The sequence below is a fragment of the Nuphar pumila genome, chromosome 16 (assembly GCF_984573655.1).
Source record: "Nuphar pumila chromosome 16, dmNupPumi1.hap1.1, whole genome shotgun sequence".
In the NCBI taxonomy this organism is placed as follows: domain Eukaryota; kingdom Viridiplantae; phylum Streptophyta; class Magnoliopsida; order Nymphaeales; family Nymphaeaceae; genus Nuphar; species Nuphar pumila.
The window spans coordinates 6,043,096-6,060,970 of NC_143264.1; the positions used below are offsets into that span (position 1 = coordinate 6,043,096).

General features: G+C 36.5%; 1 protein-coding gene across 1 annotated transcript in view; it reads right to left on the reverse strand.

The window, feature by feature from the left end:
- The window catches only part of LOC149812783 (ferredoxin-thioredoxin reductase catalytic chain, chloroplastic-like), a 28,575-nt gene extending 11,564 nt beyond the window's left edge, over positions 1 to 17,011 (reverse strand). The window contains exons 1-2 of the mRNA XM_089991666.1: positions 16,637 to 17,011; positions 11,845 to 11,957 (exon numbers count right to left, since the gene is read on the reverse strand). Coding sequence (XP_089847792.1) covers positions 11,845 to 11,957; positions 16,637 to 16,760 — 237 coding nt within the window. The 5' untranslated portion in view covers positions 16,761 to 17,011. The remainder of the gene's footprint in view (positions 1 to 11,844; positions 11,958 to 16,636) is intronic.
- Positions 17,012 to 17,875: the final 864 nt, after the last annotated feature.

Consider the following 17,875-nt stretch of genomic DNA (forward strand, 5'->3'; position numbering starts at 1 on the left):
TGTTTATCTATTTGTTTTAGTAATTGGTAAATTATGAGTAATGATTTGTGTTCTTCACTCTCCATCATTTACTGCTAATAATAGCTTTTTTAAAGTGTTTTAGGCTGATTCTTATACTTTTATGATGCAGATATATTGGCATGTTCTTTGCTTCATTAATGACCATCTCAAGCTATGATCACGATAATTCTGATGACGATGACAATTCTTTGTACAATTTGGAGCATGAATCATCTAGTGGTGTTGGGAAGGGCAAGAAGAGGTCTTCTGCTTGTCCATATCAGTTTGAGAACAAAAACAAAAATTGTTTTGATGAGGAAGATGAAGAAGAATATGACTTGGATGACTACTATTCTGAAGATGACCAAGATGATGAATCACCTAGCATGCATAAAACAACAGTGCTATGGCGACATGTATTGAAACAAAAGAAGAGTGGGCAAGGAAAGTAAGGTGGAACCCAAGTTTTTATGTGCAGGCACTGCAAAAATATTTATCATGGGTCATATACTCGAGTTTTTGCACATCTCATGGGATATCCAAAGGGACAAAGTGTTGGGATTGCCTTTTGTCCTGTAGTTGCAAAAAATGCAGAATTGGCAAAAAAAATTAAGAGGCAAGTTCGTCGAGTGAAGGTTTCATCAAGTGCATTTGAGTTGAGGATATCAAGAATTGATACTCCGAAAAAGCCTATTAGTATGACTACATCATCTAGTGGAAGCCGAAAAGCAGTTGATATTCGTGATACCTTTAAAAAAGTAGAAAGAGATGTAGATTACAAAATTATCAGATTTTTGTGTGCAAATGACATACCTTTCAATGTGCTTCGATCACCATATTGGGAAGAGATGATATCTGCAGTTAGTAAAGTGCCCGGATATAAACCCCCATCATATGAAAAAGCGCGAACAACGTTGCTTGACAGTGAAAAAGAGTGCGTTTACAAGGAGTTAAATGAATTTCGAGAAAAGTTTGAGGAGTTTGAAGTTTTCATTGTCTCAGACGGTTGGACAAATATCAAGAACAAACACTTGATAAATATACTTGCCTCAAACTGTTTTGGCTCGATGTTCTTATATGCAAGCGATTTTTCTAATGTGCAACAATCAGCTGCAAACATTGCCGAGTTTTTGAAGACTGAATTTAAACTTGTGGGGCCTTCTAATGTAGTGCAAGTGATTACAGACAATGCAGCAAATTGCAAGTTAGCAGGTGAAGAATTAAAACAAACGTACAAGTATATTTTTTGGTTACCTTGTGTTGTGCACACACTTAATTTGATCTTCAAGGATTTGGCACATGAGTTTCATTGGTTGGGAGAAACATATTTGCAGAGTAAAGAAATTGTGAAGTATATCACAAATCATTCAAAAGCACTATCAATCTTTAGAAGCAATGAAAAATTAGAATTAATAAAGATTGCAAAAACAAGGTTTGCTTCACATTATACTACTTTGAAACGCTTGCTTGATGTGAGGGAGAGCTTAAGGCTCACAGTAATTTCATATAGATGGAGCGATTGGAAGCAATCATGCACGGATGAAACTATGAAAAAAGGGTTGTTACAACAGAAACAATTGTTCTTGATGAAGAATATTGGGATTCTGTATGTTTAGCATTATTGATTACAAAACCCATCTATAAGATGATTAAATTTTGTGATCAGGAAGGCCCTATAATTGGTGAAGTGTATGAAGGCATGAACAACATGTTGGGGGAAATCAAAGACAATCTAAAAAGACAACCAGATTTATATGAAAAGATTCATAAGATTGTCTCAAATAGATGGGATAGAATGAATGTGTCTCTCCATAGTCTAGCCTACATGCTTACTCTAAAATATTACGAGTCAGAGTATCTCAAAATCCCAGCAGCAGGAGGGGTCAAACGAGTTTCTCCTGATAAAAATTTTATTCTATCTATTTTGTTGAGAATAGGTGGTTTTAAGTTTAAGCCTTCTTAGATTAGAGGTTATTTGAAATTTTAATTTAATTATGGACTTAGATGTAATTTATTCTTTTTGGCCTCTCTCTATTTAACATAGAGAGTAGCTGCCCTAATTGAGATTAACGAGTTCTATTATTGTGCAACCGTCCCTCTCTCTCTCTCTCTCCCTCTCTCTCTCTCTCTCTCCACCTAGGGTTCGATGCATCTCATCTATTCTTGAACATGGTATCAGAGCCTATGATCTTAGGAGCGTGATCGATCGTGATCAATCTGCAATCGATCTACACCAACGAGAAAAAAAAATTTATTGGAACCAGGTCTGGTAGCCGTAACCCTTGAGTTCCACCTGCCGTGATTTTTGCGTCTGGCAGCTGATAACAGATTTTAGGTGCTGCTATTTGTGATCAAGATGTGCTGCTGCCGTGATTTTTTATCGTGTCCCTTGAAGAAATGAGCTTCCTTTTTTAGCTGTCGTGATTTACAGCATCTGTCAATATGGTTTTAGCAGCAGCTGTCGTGATTTCAGAATCTGTCATGATTTCAGCATCTCCCGTGATTCCTGCTGGGTGGTATCTGTCGTGATTTCAACATGACTTAAAAAAAATTCATGCTAGGTCGTGATATTTTTTTTTCATGCTGTCGTGATTTTTTTTCCATGCTGTGAAAGAAGCATGTTAGTTTCAGTTGTGCTCATGTCGTGGAAGCAACAAGCGTAAGTCTCTGCTGTGTTGAAAATTATCCTGTTTGTGTGGAAATTTTTTATGACTGTCGTTCTGTCGTGGAAACAGCAAGCGTGTTTCTCTGTTGTGTTGAAAAATATCCCTGTTTATGTGAAAGTTTTTCTGCTGACGTGGGATTCTGTGTTGGGCAGCAGGCGTGATTCCCTGCTATGTTGGAAAATGTCCCTGTTTATGTGAAAGTTTTCTGTTGTCGTGGGATTCTGTGTTGGGCAGCAGGCGTGATTCCCTGTTGTGTTGGAAAATATCCTTGTTTATGGGCTGCTGTCCATTACTGTCTTTGCATTCTGTGTTGAGTACAACTGCTGGTTGTCATATTGGCTGACGCGTGATTCTTAAATTTGTTGTTCAAGTGAGTAAATTTTTTTTCAGCTGAAATAGTAGTAAATCTTCAGTATGGCTGAAACTTCGAAATGTGAGTCCAAAATTGAACATATTGGGGAGTATAAGGCTTTTGTCAATCCCTTCTCGTACGGCTCTTCTGTAAGGTTGAATGAAACTAACTATGTCAGGTGGTCTAGAACTTTTATGATGTCGGTATCTGGACATCGTAGAAAACATATTTTGTTGGAAGACGAACCCACTGAAAAAGTGGGAAAATATGTTACTTGAGATGAAGATAATGACATAGTTATGTCATGGATCATGAACAGTGTCGAACCCCATATTGCAGATGGTTTAATTTACTATAATACAACCAAACAGATGTGGGACAATCTCCGAGATACGTACTCACAAGAGACTAATGTGAGTCGTATCCTGCAAGTTGAGCAGAAGATATATAATTTACAGTAGGGAGTTCAGACCTTGGCCCAGTATTATGCCTCTGTCAAGGCTGTGTTTGAAAGACTCAATGCTCACAGGCCTCTTTGTTGCTCGAAGCAAAAGGATCATCAAGAACAGACTATGGTTGCTCGGTTTCTTACAGGTCTATCCTCAGAATTCTCTGTTGCAAAAGTTCAAATGTTGACTGGATTAGATGTTCCTACTCTTGCTAATGATATAATCGTCTGAGTAGACTTGCGATCTCTCTTCCATAATCTCAGCATGTGACTCAGTCATCTGCTCTAGTTGTCTCCTCTGGTTATGGGCGTGAAAATCTTCAGAATATCAAAGGACGAGGTATAAGAGGCAGATGAAAGCTTCAATGTACATTCTGGGGAAAATCTGGACATCTTGAAGATCGTTGTTGGGATAAGCATGGTCGGCCAACCACTTCTTCATCAAAGTCATATGCTCCTAAAGCAAATGTAACTACTCTTGAGGCAACAAATGTACATGATAATATCTCTGCAAGTGACAGTATCACCCTCAGTCGAGCTGAATATGATGAGCTGATAGCTCTTTGCCCCTTGAACTTCGCCCCTCCTACAACCGGTGTTGCCTACTCAACAGGGAATCATCTTCCTCCAAATGACAGTAAGTGGATTATTGACTCTGGTGCATCCAGACACTTGTGTGGAAATTCACTTGTTTTTTCAGATCTAAAGGATATGACTGTTCATCGAGGAGTCTCATTAGCCGATGGGAGTTCCTCACAGGTTGTTGGTCAGGGAAACATTTCTATATCCTCCTTCTTACAGTTGAAAAATGTTCTTCATGCTCCCAACTTTCCTCAAAGTTTACTCGTTGTTAGCTGTCTTACAAAAGAATTAAATTTTAGAGTGATATTTGATCCGATGAGTTGTCATTTTCAGGATTTGCTAACGGGGAAGAAGATTGGTGGAGTCTATGAAGAAAATGGAGTCTACTACCTACATCATTCAGTGGGTAATGTTCATGCTGCAGTGGAACACTCATTCAGTCCTGTTTAGTGGCATCGTCGCCTTGGTCATCCTTCATTGTCAAAGCTTCGTTCGGTCTTCCCTCAAATTCCTTCCACTACATCATTTCAGTATGAAGCATGTCAGTTGAGCAAGCATCATCGAAGTTCGTTCCCTTCGAGTCAGAGTCAGTCTAGTAATAAAGTTTTTGAACTTCTTCATGCAGATGTATGGGGTCCTCTAGGACTCAGTGTTGTTACTATCTTGTTATTGTTGATGATTTTTCTAAGTTGTCATGGGTGTTTTTAATAAAAGAACGATCTGAAGTTCCAAGTATTATCAAATCCTTAATTCTTGAAATAAAAACTCAGTTTGAATCTATTGTTAAGATTGTTCGCACTGATAATGATCTTGAGTTTAAATCAAAAGGTCTGTTACAATTTTACCAAGATCATGGCATTCAACCCCAAACTTCCTGTGCCTATTCATCTCAACAAAATGGGGTGGCTAAGCGAAAACATCGGCACCTGCTTGATGTTGCCCGGACCATTATGATTCAATCTAATGTTCCTGCGTTATACTGGGATGATGCGATTAACACTGCTTGCTATCTTATCAATCGCATGCCTTCGTCTTCTGTGGGTTATCAAATTCCATTACATATCCTAAAACCTAATACCCCACTCTTTTCTTTCTCACCAAAAATATTTGGATGTGTTTGTTTTGTACACAAACTTGGCCCTGACCGTGATAAATTAACTGCTCAAGCTACAAAATGCATATTTATAGGTTATCCCAAAAATCAAAAGGGATATCGATGTTATGATCCTATTTTTCGCCGAGAGTATGTCACTGCGGATGTATCTTTTTTGGAATCCACTCCATATTACTCTAGTACCGGTTCCCCGCTGCAGGTTGATCCAACTGAGTCTTTTCCATTACCTATACCTCCTTTTCCTTTAGAATCTATGCCCTCATTACCGAACCAAACTTCATCCTCTTCCAGATTTAATAATCTTCCACTGGTATATGTGCGTAGAGCTCCACCTCCGCAAGTGCCTTCATCTTCTTCTTCCCCTGAGATAAGTTCTACTGACAATAGTGATCTTCATGATGATGATAACAGGCCTATTGCTCTACGCAAGGGGACACGACAATATACCTTATATCCCATATCTCATTTTGTCTCCGATGCCAGAATTGAAAATCAGATGAAAACTTTTATTTCAGCCTTATCTGCTAAAATTATTCCTCTGAACTATCAACAGGCAGAGCTTGATAACCGCTGAAAGCTGGCCATGCAAGAAGAACTGGATGCTTTAGTATCTCAACATACATGGGATCTAGTTGATTCCCCAGCAGATGCCAACATTGTTGGATGTAAATGGATATATACAATAAAGTACAAATCTGATGGTTCTATTGAAAGGTACAAGGCCAGATTAGTAGCAAAAGGGTATACTCAAACATACAGTATTGATTTCTTTGAAACCTTTTATCCTATTGCACGGATGGGTACCATTTGTCTTGTTCTCTCAGTAGTTGTTCAGCATGGTTGGAGCTTGTATCAATTAGATGTGAAAAATGCATTTTTATATGGGGATCTATCTGAGACCGTTTACATGCAACAACCTCCAGGATTCGAGGTTGAGGGGGAGTGTCAGAAGGTGTGTAGATTGAGAAAGACGATTTATGGCTTGAAACAAAGTCCTCGTGCATGGTTTCAAAAGTTGTTTGAAGTGATGCCACGCTTTGGCTTTAATAGGTCAGCAGCAGATCATACACTATTTATCAAGAAAACTAACTCTGGCATAGTTGTTATGGTGGTATATGTGGATGACATCATTCTTACAGGAGATGATGTGAAAGCTATTGAAGTCACAAAGGCTCATCTTCAAAAACACTTTGTTACAAAAGACCTTGGTTCACTTAGATATTTTCTGGGTATAGAAGTTGCCAGGAGCCGTGAAGGGATGGTTTTGTCTCAACGGAAGTATGTTCTTGACTTATTAAAGGAAACAGGAATGTTGGGAGCTAAACCAACAAATATTCCCATGGACCATAAAGTTCAGTTGTTTGAACAAGGGTCAAAACCGGTTGATAGCAAAAGCTATCGCTCCCTAGTAGGGAAGCTACTGTATGTAACTATGACCAGGCCGGATATTGCTTTAGCAGTAAGCAAAGTTAGCCAGTTTATGGACAAACCAACTGAGATACACTGGAATGCAGCTATAATGATTCTCATATATCTAAAATCTTCTCCTGAAAAGGGGTTATTGTTCAGGAAAGGTGGAACTCTGGAGATAGTGGCCTATTCTGATGCTGACTATGCAGGATCTGTAGTGGATAGAAAATCTACCACAGGATTCTGTGTGTTTCTGGGAGACAACTTGATTTCTTGGAGAAGTAAGAAACAAAATGTGGTTTCTAGGTCGAGTGCAGAATCAGAATATTAGGATATGGCCCAAACAACTGCTGAATTGATGTGGGTTCGTATTGTTCTTCATGATCTTCAGGTGAAGGTTTTCTCTCCTATGACCATGATGTGTGATAACCAGGCTGCAACATATATAGCGAACAATCCTGTCTTTCATGAGAGAACAAAGCACATTGAGGTTGATTGCCACTATATAAGAGATATGGTTCAAGCTGGTCATATCACTACCAAATATCTAAAGTCAGAAGACCAAGTTGCAGATATGTTTACAAAGCCTCTTGCTAGACCAAATTTCTCAAAATGTTGTGACAAGCTGAGCATGATTGATATCTATGCTCCAGCTTGAGGGGGAGTGTTGAGAATAGGTGGTTTTAAGTTTAAGCCTTCTTAGATTAGAGGTTATTTGAAATTTTAATTTAATTATGGACTTAGATGTAATTTATTCTTTTTGGCCTCTCTATTTAACATAGAGAGTAGCTGCCCTAATTGAGATTAACGAGTTTTATTATTGTGCAGTCGTCCCTCTCTCTCTCTCTCTCCACCTAGGGTTTGGTGCATCTCATCTATTCTTGAACATATTTAATAAAGTTTAAAGTTTAATGATTTAATTATTTTATTATTTCATTTGCATTTTCTTGTTATAGTTACTAAACATTTTTTTTTGCAGAAAAGGATAATGATATCTTAGACGGTGCAATGCTCGCGCTTGAAGTCATATCTTCTGGAAATAAAGAATTATCTACACTTTATAGGTCACAACTTGTGGCTTTTGCATCAAGAAGTGAAAGATTTAGCCGAAATGCAGCAAGAATAGATGCACTGAATCCTACAATGGCAGTGCTTAATTGGTGGCGTTTTTATGGTGGTGATATACCTGAGTTGAGAGCATTAGCCATTAAGGTTTTCTCTCAACCTATTAGCACATCTTCTGCAGAAAGAGTGTGAAACACCTATAGTTACATTCACAATGTTAAAAGAAATAGGCTCAATGAAGATCGTGTTGATACCTTAGTGTATATTCATTCCAATCTTCGATTGATTGACAGGTATAATTAAACTGTGTTGTACTTTTGTTTTGGTATTTTTTTTCTCTTTTTCTATCATTGATTGTTTATTAGCATTCATATTTTATATTTTTATTATAAAAGGTGCAACAATCGCTACAAAGAAGGGCCTAGTCGAAAATGAGATATCAATCTAGAACTTCCTATTATAGAAGGAAATACGTTGAGATTAGAGGATATGTGATGGAGAGATTTGGATGATAGTGCACAACAATCAAGCACTATTTCCAAATCCAAACATAAAGATGCACAACCAAGAACTCCATTACCTCCAATAATTATACGTACAAATGAAGTTGAAGAAGATACGAATCAATCCAACAGAACTAGTAGAACTGCAAATATACAAGAGCGACCATCAGTTCCTCATGGTCAGATTGATCGTTTCTTTAGCCGGAGACCTAGGCAAGGTATGTTGATATTGTGTTTTTTATATTTTAAATTATGGTTTTTGAACATTTTAATTTTTTAACGTATTCATTATAGGAAATGAAGAAAGGAGCAAAAGACATGGTCGTGGAGGACAAGAAGCACGTGATGATGCAGAAAGTTCGCGATTTATTACTGACTTGAAGGGGAAAAAAAAGATGACAGATTAATGAACTCTTAAATTATTATTATTTTTTATGATGTAGTTGGAGTAGTCCAATTAAAAACTTTTATGTTACTTTTTTGTCATGGTCTTGCAATCTTTTTTTGGTATACTTTTATTTTGAATCTTGCATAATGAAGTGAAGTAGTGGATTATGTTAATTTTAAGTTTAGAGTTTAGAACTTTGTAGCTTATAATTTATAATTTAGAAATTTATAGCTTAAAAATTTAACCATATTTCTATGTAATCTTTGAGTTTATTGATTTCTCATTTTCTATGTTGCAGAGATGACAAGATTTACAACATCAAATAACAAGTCATTTGATTCTTTCATTGAAAAATGTACGCTTTTTAATCAAATTTATTTGTTTTCTTAATGCATTATTTAGTGTTTGCATGCATTTGTTAAATGGTTGCAACAAGAATGTGAATTATGATCTTCTCTTGATGTATAATTTTTTAAATGCTTGACAGTTGCAATATGATGCATTTGTTAAATAATTACAACTTATATTATTTATTGTCTATATACATGTTTTATTTTGTCAATGATGACATAAATCTTAGTTTTTGATAAAATAAAAATATATAATTACATTTTCGCTTCCCTTTCGATTCTTATTCGCTTCCCTTTCGCTTCTCACTCGAATCCTATGTCGCTTCCTTCTTCGCTTCTTAGGTCGCTTCCGGTTCGCTCCCTGGGTCGCTTTCGAGACGCTTCCTAGGTCGCTTCCGAGATGCTTCCTGGTTCGCTCCTAAGTCGTCCCGCGTTTTTCGCTTCCTAAAATTTTAGAAGTGCCTCGCTTACCGCTTCTGCTTCCCGTATCGCTTCCCGCTCCCGCTTCCTCGACTGACAACTCTGGAAAGTACACTAGTGGTGCTGAGTTGATTCATAGTACAGTTACTAGATTTGCTACGATTTTTTTGACAGTGCAAAGTCTAGTAAAAAATAGAGCTGCACTAAAAAAATGTTTTCATCAGATAAGTAGAATGCATATCCCCATGCACAAAAAAGAAAGCCCAAAGAAATTGTAGATATTGTATTCAAAAGTAAATTTTGGGATTCATGCAAGAAGTTGTTAAAAATAACTATATTTTTGGTGAATGTACTTCGATTGATTGAGAGTGAAGATAAACCAATTATAGGTTATCTTTAGGAGGCCATAGATAAGGCAAAAAAGGTCATTAGAGATAATTTGAAGAAAAAAAAATTTGTACATACCTATATAGAATATCATTGATCATAGGTAGACTAGACAACTTCATTAACATCTTTATATTGCAGCATATTATTTAAATCCTGCATTTAGATACTCCCCTACGTTTAAAATGAGCAAGGAAGTCAACAAGGGACTTTTGGATTGCATCAAAAGGTTGAACCTGATTATAGCATTCAAGATCAAATTCATAAGGAAATGAAAACTTATGATAATGCATTGTATGATATGAGAAGACCTGCAACAATGCGAAACCGTGCCACGATGCGTCCAGGTAATTTATTTTGTCTATTTCAATTTTAATTTCATATTGTTATTATGTTATTGATTTGTTTTTGCCTCTTATCTGCTATTGTCTTATTGATTTCTCATTTTCTTGTTTTTTTTTCAGACATGTGGTGGACCAGGTTTGAAAGTGACACTCAAATTTGAGAGCTTTTGTAATTCGTATTCTTAGCCAAACATACAATGCAAGTGGATGCAAGAGAAACTGAAGTGTTTTTGAACAAATCCATAGAAAAAGAAGAAATAAATTGGAGCACAAAATATTCAATGACCATCTAGGTTTCGCTATAACTTACGACTGAGGTAGAGGTATATAAATTGTAAAGTTTATTTGTCATTTTCAAGTGTTTATTTAAAGTTTTTTTATATAATTTAAAACCTAACTAATTTTAATTTTTTTATGTCATCTTTTTAGGCAAATCGAAACGTTATCAACAAGGAAGCACAAAGAGCAATTTGATTCCATCAGTTTGAAACATTTGGATGAATTGAATGCATGAATTGAAGAAGAAGAGACTCTTTTGAATGAAGAGCACATTTAGTGGATCAACGTGGAAGGAGCACAGGAGGTAGATGATGAAAACCCCACATATCTTGGAGACGATATGGATGTCAAAGGAGGAGAAGAAGAAAAAAATAATGATGATGAAGATGATTATGATTATTGAGGTTTTATGTAATATGATTTAAAAAAACTTGTTTATTTAACACTTAATTGTTCATAAACTTGATTATTTTGTTTTTGTTTATGTAATATGAAAGTATGAGTCTTGTGACATGTTCTTAATTACAAGATATTTAATATTTTGCATTGTTCTTGTGAGATCTCCATGCAATATTATATATGATTCTATATTAGTTGATGTTTGATGATGTCTTATGCGGGTCATAGAGACATACATGCTTCATATGTGATTTTATGGTTGTATTTTGTGCAATTCATCATTGTTTCAAGTGATATGATTTTTTTAGATTTTTGCTAAAATTTCCTGATTTTTCTTATTTTTTTATTTTTTTATTTTATTTTTTTGATTTTTTTTATAAAAAATTTACGATATGTTTACAATACGATACGGTGTTACTATGGGCCCAACTGATAAGGGTAACAATACGATACTTACAACCTTGGATATATCCATTACCACTTCATAACAAACTTCAGAAATTGCTTAAGTCTGTATCTTGTCATATAAACATTATTTCACGATAAGATTATTAATGAAATGGAAAGATACAACATATAAATCAAGCAGTAAAAACAGAGATCAATGATGGTTCTAAATCATCTTCAGAGAAAAGGAAAAAAAAACATACTATGGAGCATGTTGATTGCTTGCTTCAACAAACTTACCAAATATCAAAGGTGAATGATGGTTCAACCTTGTTCGTTATAATGTTTGCATTATAGATGAACAAATGAAGGTTGTAAATTAGATGCAACAGTTCAACAATCACCAGGATAACAGAAAAAAGGCATGCAATATATGTATGTATACACGCACACAACAGGGAAAATATCAGCTACACTTGCTGGCTCCAAACTCATGAGTTGAAACTCCTAGGGACATGTCAATTAGGATCCATTGTTAAGGAATAAGAAGTTGGTTCATGGGAGAGGGGTGTTTTGAGTTTTGACTGTACTGCCTCCCCACAGGAAGGACCAATCAACAATGAAAGACTAGCAATAATTGCATCAAGACAAAAACACAAGCTTTTGTAAGATAAAAATTAGGATAAATAGAACTGGACTATCATGCAAGGAAGATGGGAAAAACATGGCCATATGATTTGTGCTTTCTACCTTTATAACAACAGCAGTGACTGTTTTATCCATACAAAAGTATGTCCCTGAGCGACGTGCATATTGCTCAGAAAACTTCCTCATTATCTCAATGGATTTATCCGAAGGCTCAACTGCACAAAAAATGTTTCAAGAAATTAAATGATCAAGCTTAATTCTTCCCCAACTGATCTGGAGATCAAGAAATGTGGTAAATTAATAAAAAATTGAAAATCAATGTCATCTAACAACTGCTTATATTAGGGAACAATTGCAACTACCTACTAGAAGATAATCCAAGAAAAAAACTTGAATACCACAGAAGAAAGAGAGAACAAGGGTAAAATGACAAGTAAAATAGGATGCATCATCGTCCACAAACTCAAATTCCTCTTAAAAAGATAACTCATTCATAAACATGAAATTCTTTTATTATTTGCTACCTAATAAAACACAGGGCTCACAAAATAAAATCTCATAGATAATGTAGATCACCACTTAACCACATTTTTGAGAAGTAGGTGGTATGAAAAACAAAAGGCCTAAGATAAAATAAGCATCACTAGAGAAATATACCATCTTCAACCTTGTATTTTAAAGGTTCCTCCTCAAATAATATTTTGGTTGATTCTGTACTATGTCACATGGACACTTCACCTAGCATGAGTATCCCATGTTGACACGACATGCCACTCAGACTCTTCATGGACACTATCAAGCCAGCTTCACACATAGTCAACATTGTGTCATTTGTCTTTATCTAATTCCTTTTATGATCTTATTTACTTATTTTGCAAGCACTTGAGTTTTCTTTTAAATATTTGTCGTTAATTACATTACATTTTAATTTCAACTTAATTTCATTATTCGATAGTGAATTACAATTGTTGTTTTACACACACATACATGTATGTGTGTGTAACGCCGTGTCCACGTATCCTAATTTTTGAAAATTGTTGTATTGTACCAAGCATATCTGCATCATGTCTAGTTCCCACATCTGTATCCATGTGACATAGTTGACTCACATCTTGACAATGCAATTATGGTTTTTCTTAAGTGCCATGACTTATTGGTTTATGAAGCTTTCAGTTCTGAGTAGGAAAAAGAATTTATCTCAAAAAGAGTAGCACCAAATATATGAAAAGTAACACAATTAAACTGCCTATGTAACCAAGAACTTACCCTTTGAAAAAATTAGATCTATCGGATGTTTTAACAAGTAAACTAGACATTCATCTGATTAAAACTTCCCCAAAAGGAGCACACCTCTCTAAAGGAGATAGGATGAAGAAGCTATGGAACATCTTGAGAGAGATTATCAACAATGCATTTGAAGAAAACGGGTGAAGACGAAGGTGGAAAAGGAGCCAACAGAAATCATGTTACAGTAAAACTTTGGATCTATCCCAGAGTTACCGGAAGCTTCTTAGGTAGGTGGGAAGCTCGCTTCCGAGAAACTCGCTTAAGAAGCGCGATACTCCTCGCTTCCGAAACTTCATGGGAAGCTCGATTCCCCCACGCTTCTTTTATGCTTCTCATACACATGGTGTATGCATACTATATACTTTTCTCACGTTTCTTTTCATCTTTTTCATGTATTTTCTCTCACACTTTCACTCACTTTCCATGCACTGTCTTTAAATTGGTAACCATCATTGTTAGATTTTAACAAAAATTTAACTCTTTTACAGAAAAATCATGAAATATAAGAATGATCAATTTTATTTTAGTTTTTATTTGTTTCTTGTTTGATTCCATATTGATACATTTTTTATTCATATTTCGCTTTTAAATTGAAACTTCACTTCCCGCTTCGTATAAAATTTAAAATGCCTCGCTTCTCGCTTCCGCTTCCCGTATCGTTTCCCGCTTCCGCTTCCTAGTTTGGCAACCTTGATCTATCCCAAGGAACATAAGCAAGGAGTCCATTTTACTTCAATAAACACAATTTTTTTTCAATCAAGAGAATTTTCAAACACAATTTGTGAGTCTAATTTGTTAGTCATTAATAGTAGCACGTATCAAGTGAAATTTTATCACAGCACAGTGGTATGGATATTTAGCAAAATGAATATGAATGAAAACATATGCAAGATGTAAAGGAACTAAATGAATCAACTCAATTTGGATAATCAGGAACAATTTTGAAGTTGTTTTGAACCATAAAAATATTATGAAAATTTCAAAGGTAGATATGAAAGACTTTTACAATCTTCCCTCACTAGCATATTAACATACGCAGGAAAACCATTTTAAAAGGTCTCTCAACTGACAAATTTCAGGTTGACGAAAAAAATGGAACAGAGAATTACGAGATGCATGGGAAACTTCTCATGAAAAAGCTACACATGCAAAAGTTTGGTCTCATGGCAGGTCATTACTCAGGCAAAGGTGAGAGGTGGGCTGGGGTTAAGAAGTCTAGGGCCTTTGAACAAAGCACTGTTAGGAAATTGGTGGCAGAGGATAGGCCCGATGATTTATGGACTAAGCTACTAAAACCTAGTTGTCCGCAATGGAGGAAGGCCCCTGCTTTTTGGAAAATTCAGCAAAGTTTTCTTTTTCGACAGGCAAAGTTGTCAAAGGAACTATGATCTCATTTTGGAAGGACATTTGACTCAACAACATGCCCCTTAAGGAACTATTTTCTTTGCTGTTTCCCATAGCAAAAGAACCAGACAGCTCTGTTGCTCATATCTGGACTGAGTAAGATGGATGGTTTATCACCTTCGTTAGAAACCTAAAGAAGAACAAATTCCAAGACAGGCTGACACTTGAACAAAGACTCTCTTCAAAGAAGCCCGCTGACCAGGATGACATTGCTGGCTCAAAATTTTCAAAAGACGTATCTACTCAACATATTCCTTCTATAAACCTGAGCTGGAGCTAGGTAAGGATGTATTTCCCAAGTATGTGTTGTGGGGTTGGGGACCTACACCTTGAGCTGCTATTTTCACATGGGTATTGAGCATGGGTAGAATACATACACTGGATAATATCAAAGATGTCTGGAATCCAGACGGCTAATAGATGTGAAATGTGTAGACAAGCTGGAATCAGCAACCCACCTTTTTTGGTATTTTGACTCTTTTCAGTATCTATTCAAAATGCTTGGCAGCATATTCACCTGGAAATTTGCCCAGCTTTATGCTTTAGGGAGCTCCTTCGGGGATCAGCGCACCTAAAGAAATCAAAAGATGGCAGAAAATATGGAGCTGCTGGTTGCCAGCGAGCTGGTGGAGGGTGTGATAGGAAAGGAATAGCTGAATCTTCAAATTTGCCAACAATAAGCTTAAGGCTCTTAATCAAATAATTCAATGGGATATTTATCTAATGAGCTAAATCGGTATTGGGGGGCGGTAATGTTCATTCAATTGGTACACCTGGCATTGGTCCTGAGGGCCTCTCTTGTTCTCAAAGTATGCTTATATTTTGGTGACCCCTCATCATCTTATTGGTAATAAATGTTTCTTATTCTAAAATAAAGGGAAAAAGAGCCCACCCCCCCCCCCCCCCCCCCCCAAATTAACCAAGGTCCTCAAAGCATGCATATATCCCTTAAGAAAACCATAGACAACCACAATCAGTGACAAATTTCCATAAAATCATTCTACACAAAAGCTTCGAGTGTATAGATGCCTGCCTTTAAATTTCATGTAAATAAAAATGCAGCCTTTTAGTTTCTAGAAGACTGTTTCCCTAATTCCTTTTATTGGACACAGTTGCCTTCTAAAAGCTTACCAAAAATCAAGGCCCTTTAAATTTCCTCTGTCCACACATGCATGCCTTAAGCCAAAGCAAGAAGGCCAAAAGGCCCAAAACTTTTGACCAAACATTTTGTTATTTCAGAACTCCTCTGCAGTTTCAGTCCACCTTGTTCACTGAAAACCCTTGGAAGCTAATCCATCAACAGTCCAATAGGTAAAAGGAACAGCAATGTGCTCAAGCATCAAGCATTAAAGAGCAACAAAGTCAGTTTCATTCGGAGATAAGAGTACCAGAGACAGTTACTGTAGCAGCATCTGGAAATCTATATCTCCATTACTTTCCATTTTTTAAAATTAAAGGATGGGTTAGGAATAGGATTAACAGATCCTTCCGTTTCATCAAAAGCACTAAGTCACTCTTCAGTGTCAGTAGTCTTCAGCAATCTATTAAAGAAGCTAAACAGTAAGAAAATTGCATTTCACAAATTCAACCATGTCATTTTAGCTGAATAAGTCAGCGTTACTCATAGAACATGTTTCAGAATAACGACCATTCTTATTCTAACAGTATGACAAGATTCAGTTGTCAGCCTTGTGTGAAGATTCTTTCAATCAACCAAACTAAGGTTAGCACAATGAGAACAAGATCCCCATAGAATATCTTCCCAAAATGATAATGAAAATAAGAAAGACACTCACAATCACATAAACTCTCTCAATTCCAACAAACTACAAAAGCAAAACCGCCCAATCATTTTGATCATATATCTGGTGTTTTGGATGCACCCACTTATCTGGAAAATTGGGATCATTTTTTCTGGATAAGTGGGCATGCTGATTATGGACAAAAGACACAATATCAAGAATTCTCCTACGTCTCTGGGTAAATGGGCATATCCAAAATGCCACAATAAAAAGTAAGCCATCTCTCTGTCTCTCTCTTGCAATCCATGTGGGTTGCAAAGACACTTCACAGCCATCACTAAAGGAAAACTTTTTGAGAAACAAGAATGTTTTTAACGAGATATGACCAATTTCGAGATACCCACATACCGAATTTGATGGAAATGAAAGGAGGCTAAGCAAAAACAAAGATGGGTGCTCACCTTGAGCCCGGATTCTGATGCGTCTGGAGGGAACCCTGAAACCACGCCTCGATGGCGGTGGCGTCGGGAATGGAGGTGTGCTCACGGCGTTCCCGAGTGATCGAGCATTCACCATCGCCGTCATCCTGCTCTCTCTCTCTCTCTCAGATTTCCCGGTTAAGAGGGGCGTGCACCACACAAAGAATATGTGTACCAGAGTGCGCTCATGTGTGTGATTTGAGAAGAAAATGATAAGCAACACCAACTCTCTCTCTCTCAGATTTCCCGGTTAAGAGGGGCGTGCACCACACAAAGAATATGTGTACCAGAGTGCGCTCATGTGTGTGATTTGAGAAGAAAATGATAAGCAACACCAACTCTCTCTCTCTCTCTCTCTCTCTCTCTCTCTCTCTCTCTCTTCGTGTCTCTTTCTCTATCATGCAACTTTAGGTGTGTCTTGATCCAATTTTGTTGGTGGGCACGTGACTCTGAGCCCTGCAAGAATGCTCGGTGGTGTGAGGCTGTGGCGCCCATCTGCCCTGGAAGATCAGGGCATAAATATCGCCATTATTTTGAATAATTGATAGTTTCAAAGCCGATATTATATCCGAAGATCACGAAAACAATTTAATGTTAATGTTATGGGAAGAACGGTTCGTCTAAATGACGCCGAACGGTTCCAATTAATGAATTCAACAAAATATATATATATATATATATATATATATATATATATATATATATATATATACATCCGTGCCAAACAAAATGAAATGAAACATGTTAAATAGGTTTTTCAAGTTTTTTCTTTTTATTTTTATATTCTGACCGCACAGATGTGATCTGTCTTGATTTTATAGGAATGAGCTCTTGAAGCATTCAATTTCCACATATGAGTGGGTTTTTTCAAAAAATCAAAGGTCCAAAATTTTTGTAAATTTTTTAGGCTCCAAATATCATTTTTTTCATCGAAAACACACGATCCAGATGATTCTTAGTAAATCGACTATGCCCATCACATTTATGGGGGTAGGAACTGCAAAAAAAATATCAGAAAAGCTGCAAAGCCCATTTAGCATATTTCATAGATATATTACCCTATATATATTAAACGTGGTAGCTGCCCATCACTTTTCTAGCCTACCATATGGTAACGAGTATTTTTTAGTTGTTTTTCACAAATTTGACCCTGGAGATGTGTTTGGCATGGTTAATTTGTTAGGAAATGACACTCAAATAACGTTTTCTCAATAAAAAACA